The 10,427-nt window shown below is 40.1% G+C and overlaps 1 protein-coding gene across 1 annotated transcript in view; it reads left to right on the plus strand.

Moving 5' to 3' along the window:
* RORA (RAR related orphan receptor A) overlaps positions 1–10,427 on the plus strand; it is a 41,136-nt gene that overhangs the window by 11,759 nt on the left and 18,950 nt on the right. Inside the window, exons 3-6 of the mRNA XM_019533157.1 lie at positions 1,473–1,614; positions 3,593–3,988; positions 7,313–7,434; positions 9,431–9,563. Coding sequence (XP_019388702.1) covers positions 1,473–1,614; positions 3,593–3,988; positions 7,313–7,434; positions 9,431–9,563 — 793 coding nt within the window. The remainder of the gene's footprint in view (positions 1–1,472; positions 1,615–3,592; positions 3,989–7,312; positions 7,435–9,430; positions 9,564–10,427) is intronic.

Raw genomic sequence — 10,427 nt, forward strand, 5'->3', positions numbered from 1 at the left:
CTTTCTACCGTGAGCATACAATGTAGTTCCGTTGATCCCTAAAAGTGCTACCTGGCATCTTTCTGTTAAGAGCATATGCTTTTTAAAGGTCCCTGGTTTAGATAGTGTGGTTTCTAAGCAGTGCTTCACTGTTGAAAATGTAGCTGCAAGCTGTAACTGTTGATAAATTGTACATCAAAGCTGCTGCCAGACTTGGAAGAAAAACAACAGCGCTTTACCGGAAAAAGCAGAGCGTTCGTTCAGTCCTACACCCCAGCGTTTACGTAGATTGGGTGTTTCAGTGGGGCTTTTTGGTGCCTTTACCGAAAGCTGATTCAATCAGCTGTTAGATAAAAGTGTCAAAAAGTCCTGCTGAAGTGCACAGTCTATACAGAAGTTGAATGAGCCAGGTCAAACTAACATAATGCCTGTTCTGGGCGCACACTGTGCGTGGTGTGGGGGCGTGCTGAGCTTTAAGCGAAGTGCTGGTTTTGTTTTGCATTTTTCATGTCTGTAAGCAGCCTAAATGTACTGGGACAAATCTAGGAAGAGTAAACATCCCAGCAGTTCCTCTGTGATGGCAATGAAAAGAGCTCCCTGATAGATAGTGATCCTCAGTAAGCAGCCATAGAATAACCATATGGAAAGACACATAAGGATAATTGGCAACTTAGCCACCCAGCACAAATTTGTCTGATTGCTCAAATTAGGGACCTGCACACAAGAAGGCTCTACATCTTTGGGGCACCTGACCAAGTTCATTTAGTAATAGATCAAGATGCCTTTCAGGATCCCAGTAGCTGGCATTCAGAGATAAAGTTTGGACATAATTCATGTAACTTGCAACCAGGTATGTGTCAGTGCAGTAAATACCATGGTCTTTTAGACAGCTGGATGGGGATTGATAATGCAAGATGTGAAGCCTTATGTAAGTTTTTTGAGACTGCATCAAAATCTTCTTTCATCTCAGTCAAGAAGAAAAGAATGGGCTCAGAACCACTGCTTAATCTGACAGGTCAGCGGTAGCTGCACTCCCAGCCCCTAAAGTCTAAATATGTTGCTCAGGCTGACCCAGGAAATGGATATACTAAGACCAGAAAAGGCACTTCTTCTCCATAGTGATTAAGAACACCTCTGCCAAAATGCAGACAAATCAGGACATCTGGTGGCCTTGAGGAAAAAGAATTGACGCAATATTGTATTAAAAGAACATCTCTGAGAATAAAGAAGGGTGATACCTTTGTATTAGTATTTCAGAAAATAAGTTGTTCTTTATCTTTTTACTTGATAGTTTTTTCTTTTTTAATTGTGTATTTTTTTTAAGACCCAGTTTTCTCCAGGAAATAAAATTAGCTCTTTATTTTCTTGAATTGACTCCACTCAAACTCAGTATTCTATTGCGTATCAGTGTCATCCAGCATCTTGCTTCAATGCTGCTGTACAAGTCTGGTGGCTAATAGCTTCTTGTCTTGAATTTTGCAATTCTACTGCAGGGCTTTTTCAGGAGGAGTCAGCAAAGCAATGCCACGTACTCCTGTCCTCGTCAGAAGAACTGCTTGATTGACCGAACTAGTAGAAACCGTTGCCAACACTGTCGATTACAGAAATGTCTTGCGGTGGGGATGTCTCGAGATGGTGAGCCCTGCTAGTTCAGGTTCCAATTGCCAAGTATAAAATAATATTTAGTGGGCTGTCTGATCAAATAAAATTCAATGTAGGATTTGAGAATTCATATCTAAGATCCTCCAGTAGCTTTTTTAATGGGGTGTTCCCAAAAGAAAACCAATTATTGAAACACTTGGGAGGTGGATTTTTTTCTTCCCACGTAACATAGTGCTAACTGATATTATTGCTTCTAGTTTTATTCCAAGGATGACATTTTTAGTCTAATTGTCATGGTATTTTCTGTATGTATTCATGAAATGCAAATACACACAGATGAATGTCCAATTTAAGTTGCACATTGTGTAGCTGCAAGTGAGACTCTTGTCATATTGTTGTAGTCCAGAATTATTTTATATCCGATTCAAATATTTGAATAAGTCCAATATGTGACTATAAAACACATTAACAGAATAGTTGGGGACATTTCCTTTGGCATCTCTAAACTAATGCTGGTGGATGCCAGGGAGAGTATTGAATTAGGGGATAGATAATTCTAGAGATATCCAGTTTGGTCCTCTTCCTATACAGCATCCACGTCCGCCACTGTGGGAGACAGGATACTGAGCTAGATGGATTGATCAGTCCCAGTATGGCACTTCTTATGTTCTTACATAAAAATATTGAGGCAGAAAGAAAACACCTAACTCATTTTTAAACAGAAAGGTAACATACCATCTCCTTTTGTGCAAAATAGCTAGTGGTTTCAGAAGTCCAAGTTTAAGCATTCAGTAAGAATAAACCCTTCCAGCAAGTGTGTTTAGCAACCTGAACAAATTAAAGGAACTGGACTAAGACAGGATTGGTTGGCAAAAACTTCCTTCTGCCTGATGCACCTGTTGAGGCAAGTAGTAGTTTAGATCAAAATCCTAAATCCAAAATTACACACAGTATGATGATATCTTGTCCACATGTGAAATGGGTGTGCTGCATCTTATGTAAAGCAGTTAAGGATGAAGTCACAACTGACGTTAATGGCATTAAGCATTGACTTAAATGGAGTTGCAGCCACTTATATCAACTAAGTAGCTCACCTTCTTACCAATTATCATTACATATTCCATATGTGTGTATGTTCTGTAAACATGCACATTGCTTTGTGCAGATATTAAAAAAGAGCAGGTTGTCAAAAGAGCAAAATGTCTTAATTTTTATGTGCCTACTTGCCATCAATCTTTGGTCTCATAAAAGGCTATATTGGACCTACTGTAGGTCCAAGAAATGCCACGTTCTTAGGAATTCTTGTGATATGCAGAACCCTGGTGGCCAGGCCACTTGCTTCTAATTTAATGTGTGAGTTCACAAGTTATAAATGTTTTCTTTTTTGAAGCAGTACATATATTTTGTGGGTTTATTGCTGAGTAAGTGTTCTTGCTTATCAGAATAAGAGCAACAGAACGCTAGCCAATGTATCTCATTATGAGCTGATTCTACAGTTTTCATTTTTCACTTGTTCTGATCTCTCTAAAGCTTGCTATTGAGCCTCTTCCTAACAGAGTCTGTGAATATGAAGCCAATAAAAATTGGGCTATTCATATCAGACCAACAGATTTAATTTTTAATTGTCATCCAACAATAATTTCTAAATGAGATTTGAACATTTAGATGGTATAACTCTGATTTCAGTGGATTTCTATTGAGATGAATTTGATTTACTTTTGTAAAGAGACGGAAGCTAAAGAATTGATTTGTAGCTCCAAAATAACCTCAAAACCAAAAGTTAAGTTAAATGTTTCATTAAACATGCTATTGAAAGAGTGTCAGAGCCAGGAAAAGGTACTGTAGTTAAGTTGTGGGTTGCCTATAGCTACCACAAAATATTTTTAGATCTGTCTGTATTACCAATCAGATTTTAATACTGTATTCATCACTTGAGTATTTAAGCTCTCAAGATTGTCACATTTCAGTAATGATTTATAGAAGTATGGTATGTTTTGTGCATTTATTTCAGCTGTAAAATTTGGTCGAATGTCAAAGAAGCAGAGGGACAGCTTGTACGCAGAGGTTCAGAAACATCGAATGCAGCAGCAACAGCGGGATCACCAGCAGCAACCTGGAGAAGCAGAACCACTAACACCAACGTACAATATCACCACCAATGGGCTAACAGAGCTACATGATGACCTCAGTAATTACATTGATGGGCATACCCCAGAAGGTAGCAAAGCAGACTCTGCCGTTAGCAGCTTCTACTTAGACATACAACCTTCTCCAGATCAGTCGGGGCTTGATATTAATGGAATCAAACCAGAACCAATATGTGACTACACACCAGCATCGGGCTTCTTCCCTTATTGTTCTTTTACAAATGGGGAGACCTCTCCAACTGTTTCCATGGCAGAATTAGGTAATAAGAGAGAAAAGTTTCCATTGTAATTGCTTTAATAATACCCTTTGGATTAAACATAGCATTCTGAAACAGCTGCAAGGGAGAAGGCTGTTTTTGTACAGCTTGTAACAGCATACAACACTGGTCTGTGAAGTACCTAGCACTCTTAACTCCAGTTGGTACTCAGTGGCATTCAGCAGCTTACAGAATCTGACCAAAAAATCCTATTGGCTCCTTGCTGATGGGATGCAGATCGTGTTCCCCAAAGGTGTAACTATACTGTTCTGCCCTGGTGGCTCCTTCCTTAGTTAAGCTACTAGCATTCCCTTTATTTGAATCCAGCTAGTAAAGAGTATATCATGAATACTGGCAGTTATTTGAACCATTTTAGACAGGAGCAAATATGCATAATAGTCCTTTTATTGGACAAATGGAATTGTATTTTTACTTATATGTTTGGACTAATTTTTTCACTGCACTATGTTCTCCAAAAAAAAAAAGGGGGGTGGGGGCTGGGTCTGATTCTCTTAACTTCTGTGTTGTTTGCACCTGTGCAAGGTGATCCAAAATGCCACAACCCTGTCAAAATGCACTAGGGAATTTTTAATTATAGAAAGTTTTGTTATTTCCCTAAAATCTGTATTTGACAGTCTTAGTTAGTATGCAGTACCCTGCAGTTTGCTCTTGGGGGGGTGCTAACAGACATGAAAACCCATAAAAAAACAGCGCTATACTAGAAGAGGCGGTGTATTAGTTCAGCCTGGCTCCACAGCGTCTGTATAGATTGGGCGCCTCAGCTGGGCTTTTTGGCGCTTTTATCTAATAGCTGATTGCATCAGCTATTAGATAAAAGCACCAGAAAGGCCCCCCTGAAGCACCCGATCTATACAGACATTGGGTGAACTAGGTCCAGTTAATGCAATGCCTCTTTTGGGTGCATGCTGTGCTTGGCATGGGGGTGTGCTAAGCTTAAAATAAAGCACGGGTTTTTTTCCCATGTCTGTAAGTAGCTGGATGTCTCTCTGAGGGCTAAATTCTGCAAAAGTGGAATCACTTACTTTTAGTGCCTGGAATTAGGATGGGCTGTGTAAAAAGGCTTACAAGCCAAGTGGGATATAGTATTAGACAAGTGTTTTTAAATCCTAGCGTGCTTAATTGAACAGCTCAGGGTTTTAAAGCATTACTTTTCTATATCATTCATGCTAATTACTTGTTTACAAAAACAGGTAGAAGTGAAGCATTTAGGTAGAAATATCAGAGTATTGTATCTTTGACTTCCACTTCATACATTTTTTAAATAGGGGCAGACATCTTGTATGATTTTTTATTTTTCTGGATACAGTTGCATTTGGGTAGCTCCCGACTGAAGTCTTTTCCATCATTTGTAGAATTTGGTTCTCTTCAGCGCATCCTGTTCTAACATCACAACCAGAGGATTTTGTCGCAGTCTGAAATCTAGTAACTTTGATTACAGATTAGTGGAATTGAAGAAAAAAGAATGTCTGGAAATAAAGGCAAAATGAATATATTTGTCTCCGTCACATATTCATGTTTTTATGGAGGTTATTAAAGATTCAAATTTAACCCATAAATGCAGGAATTTTTGGCTTGCTGACAGCAAAAGGTTATGTGTGGAGCCCTGGCATAAAGTAACAGCTTGTCATTTCAAAGTGTTAGAACAACAGCTTCATGTTTAGGAAGGCACCCTATTCAGAAATGTGTCCGGGCATGTAAATACTGTCCAGATTTGGGGGTCTAGGTTTGTGGACAGTCACTTTGTCAAATCTAACTCTCTACATCTTGCGGTAGACAGACAGCATTGAAATCCTGCCAGTAGGTTTTAACACGTACACATATGAAATTGTTGGAACATACACAAGCAGTGGTGGCAGCAAAGAATTGCACTTTGTTACATGTTGCTTATTTCAAAGGCTGCATGTTGAAGGTTGTATTTTAAACCTTAATTGAATTGCCTTGTTTTTGGGAAGAGACCTGTTTGTGGGGTTATTTTTATTTCTAAAGAGTATTTAGAAAAACAAAAGGAAACACAACTTTTACAGAGAGGCTGATATGAGAGGCCTTACTGACTCTTTAAGCCATTATTGATTTTCCATTCAGATCCATATTAAGACCAAATATGTACATTTCAATCATGCTTCAGCGAGACTAAGCACTAGCTGCAGATTTATATGAGCAAGAGGGGTGAAATTTTGTCCTTGAAGGATCTGTTTTCATGTGCTTATCTTAGGAGGGGGAAAGGCTGACTTCTAAGTCTAAGACACAAGGCTTTCAGAAGTTTAAAACACATATACAAACCATTTACCAATAAGTGTGAGATGTTTTAGTGAAACACATGGCCAAAAATAGTATTTGCATCAGAAATGAGTATGTTATGTAAGATTCAAGCTTGTAGTACAGGCTAAAAAAACCACTTTAAAACTAAAGAAAATTTGAGGCTTCAATTGTATATTTTTCATCATCTTGCTTCTCTGGATAGTGTAGGCATCCTGCTGTTATAGTGTCTCAGCTGATAGCACAAGGGATAAATTCAGTAGATTTAAAATGCAAGTGATTCAGGATCTTAAGAAGCTGATGTGACAAGCCTAATGAGTGGTACTGTTTATTCATGGAGCAAAGAGAGCACAGCAAGACTTTGCCCTCTACGATGTCTCTAGCCTTACCTAAAGAGCCCACTGACTCCTTACCTTCTCTTCTGTGGCTCTAAGTAAGAGTAATTCTTAGCCCAGTTCCTCAGACAGGGGTTCCACCACACCAAAAACACCAGTACCACAGGGTACCGTGAAACTGAGTTTGCATTCATGTATGTACTACAAATTTTAATGGAATTTTGCTTTATTTCACCTACTTGTACATGTTAGGTTTCTGCAGAAGCAAAAAAAATGTGGCTTCCACTGCTGTTAGAGAAGAAATCAGTTTCTCCAAAATTTCAGGATGCTTTTGGAATAGATCTCAGTCCAGACAGCTACAGTTTAAACTGGCCTTTAACTAATAACCAGACAAAATTACCTGCTTTGTGTTCTAATATTTGTTACTGAAAATATTTTAAAACTGTACTGTGGAATAGTGATGGAGCTGCGTGTATGTGTAAATACTGCCCTCTAATGGACGGTATGTGACCTCTGGGAGAACCTTGGCAGGACTATTTGTTTTTCAGAGGTAGGATCCAAGGAGATAATAGAAGTAACAGAATGTGCATTGTAACACTTTTCAAAGTAACCAGTATTTGCTAACATGCATGCTTTAACTAGCTCTTCAGAAATCATACAAGGATAGCTTTTGGGGCTTGGGGGGTTTTTAATGTTTCACTTCTCTCTCTCTTAGAACATCTTGCACAGAATATTTCTAAGTCACACATGGAAACTTGTCAGTACTTGAGAGAGGAGCTACAGCAAATAACATGGCAAACTTTTCTACAGGAAGAAATAGAGAACTACCAGAACAAGGTATGTGAATAACAAAATCAAGTACTTCGGCCTTCCAAAATTTTAAAGCTGTTTAAATGAAATAGCATTTTGTGAAATCTTCAATTCAACTTGATTTCCCATTTCTTCTCTGTTTGCCATTGGGAATTTTAGGTTTTTTATGTATTTGATAGATAAATCCTATACCTTTAAGTGGTCACTGGGGATAGACAGGAGTCAAGATCTGCAAATGGGATGGGCTTTTCCTAGGTTTTGCATGTGAGAGTTTCTCAGGCTTGGAATGGAAAGCCATAAGCCTGACTTAGCTAACAGTGAGAACAAAGGTCAGAAAGACCAAGGAAAAATTCCACCCTTAAATGGTAGGACAGTTTTGGAGTAGTGAAATTTGTTCGTTTTCCTCTGACCAGGCTCTGTTTGCATTGTTTTGCTTAATGTATAATTTTCTCAGGCACCAAAAATAGCTTGTTAAGCAAGCAGGAACACACATGCCCTTCTTATGACATCAGGCTCTGTCAACAGCCTGACATTTTACTGCAGTATTTTTCAATTTAAATAATAAACTTTGTATTTACCTTCTGGTGTTTGAACCTCCAAACTTTTGTTTTCAAGCTTCACTCCACAACTTGGAGGGCTGACATGTTAATTTTTTTAATTGAAGCTGAGATTTTCTGAACATCTGACATCAGGCTGTCATGCTTTAAGAAGTTCATTGACTATTGTGAGATTTCTGTTTTAAAAAAAAAAAAAAAAAAAAGCAAGTCTTCGCGACACTGTTACTGTGGCAGAGGCTTAAATAAGAAGTTAGCGGGGTGAGATCAGCCAAGAGGCTTCTTGAAACCGGTGTGTAATCCCCAGTGGCCCTTGGGTCTGTTTCAGCACTGCTTCTTTCAGGCATGCATTGCATTACTTGTGCCTTCTATTTATCTGTTAACTGGGTTTGTATTTTATTTATGTTATGGTGCCTTTTTGTTCTTTGCCTTTGTTAAGGCCTGATGGTCATCTGAATTGCCCAGAAGAAGCCTGGGAAGCCACACTACTTTTCCTGCTCCCTTTTGCACTTTGGGACAGTTGTGTACTTCTGAATAATACCCCTTTCTTAGGGCAGTTCAGCTCACAGAGGAAGTGCAGCAAGGGCTTGCTCTGCTCCCTTGGCTGATAGATTTGGGGGGGGGGGGCCTGTATGCCCTGCCCTTAACCTGTGCACTGGGGAACAGAACAAGAAGTGTTATTTATTTCTGTTTTCCTCCTGGTGTGGCAGCTTAAGGCCAAGTCTTGATCTGGCCCCTACATTGTATAGGCTAATTGATATGTCCTGTCAAAGATTTGGTATTTTACATAGTTTATTTCAGTTTTCAGTTTAGACAGTAGAACTGGATGTCAAATTTTCTGTCATCTATTTTCAGTTTTGCCTTTGACTCACTGCAACATTGGGCAAATTAATCTCAGTGCCTTGGTGTACCTGTACTGTGGATCATAAAATGCTGTCCTACCTGAAACAGGCTGAATTACTGCTTGTTCCTTTTGTACCTTCATCCAAGGGTAACAAGTCACTTGTCAATCACATAGTTTACTGAAAAAATAAATAAATAAAAGCATCTTGGGAAACCCTGTTGATTTAGGTCTAGATTTTGTAGGAAACAGAGCCCTTAGTCAAAAGCATGGCATTGTTTGCTGAGAGCTTAGTGAAGTCCATAAGTCTTTGTTAAATTCTGCATTCTAGTTCACACCTGAAATCGCCATTTAATCAATAGAAGCTGTACTCTGGTTCCTAAGACAAGATATTTTAGTCTAAATCCCACTGACAAAACTAAATGAGTGTTATTTGTATGTATTCCCATTCATCCAAATAAGATGATGTCTGTAAGTGGCTAATTTTACCCTCCCATCTCTTGAGTAGTTTTTACTGAGGAATACTTGGGAGGCTTGGAAGCTCTGCTTTGGTTTTCAACTTCATTTTCCTTTATAAAAAAGGGCTTATGCAGCCTTGAATAATAATCTGTCCTTTTCTCTTCAACAGCAGAGGGAGGTTATGTGGCAGTTATGTGCAGTCAAAATAACAGAAGCTATCCAGTATGTGGTGGAATTCGCCAAACGCATTGATGGCTTTATGGAACTCTGTCAAAATGATCAAATTGTGCTTTTAAAAGCAGGTACGTGGGGAATTCTGAGGCTCATTTGTAACTAGCTCTAAACCTAGAGAGGTGCTATATAAGTAACAACACTGAAGTCAATTTTTACTGTAGATGTTTCCTAAAAAACTCATGGAAAAACAAACGAGTTTCATAGTGTTTTCTTTGAATTCACATGTCCATCTTGGGCAGTCTGGGTAGAAGTAGGCATTAGGCCTGCGTGAAGCGGCTAGTATTCGCTTCGGATTTGGCCGATTCAGGGGATAGTGATTCGATTTGGTGATTTCCAGATTCGATTCGGCTGAATCTGTTTTGGAGATTCAGGTGCTGCCGAATCTCTGAATCAGCCAGGCCCATCCCCCCCACCCCCAGCCCAGCAATGGCTGCCCTGCCTACCCCAGCTCCTTGGGGGGAAAAAAAGTGCCAGCTCACCAGGTGCTGCTGGTTAGGGGATGATCTCCCCATGCTGCATGAGGGGCTCTGCATGAGCACCCTAATCCCCCCTCGCTGTCCCAGCCCCACCACAGGTGCCCCACCTGGGCCATCTCCGGCCCTGTAAGAAAAAAAAACAAATGAGAAAAGCCCTGGGACTCACTGCTCCTGCCAGCAGGGGGCGATCCCTGCTGCCCCACACTGTCCCATGCTGCATGGCAGGCTCTGCATGAAACCCCCAGGCCAGTGCAGGAGCAGAGAGTCCTGGGGCTTTTCTCATTTGTTTTGTTTTCTTTCCTTAAAGGGCCAGAGCTGCCCCGGGAAGCACACTGGTGGGGGGGCACTGGGAATGAGGGGAGGTTGGGGGGTTCATGCAGCATGGGGGGGGCAGCAGGGATCACCCTCCCCTGCCCGGCAGCACCTGGTGAGCACCAGGGCTTTTTTTTTTTAAAG

The sequence above is a fragment of the Crocodylus porosus genome, unplaced genomic scaffold (genome assembly GCF_001723895.1).
Source record: "Crocodylus porosus isolate Cpor-Errol unplaced genomic scaffold, CroPor_comp1, whole genome shotgun sequence".
In the NCBI taxonomy this organism is placed as follows: domain Eukaryota; kingdom Metazoa; phylum Chordata; order Crocodylia; family Crocodylidae; genus Crocodylus; species Crocodylus porosus.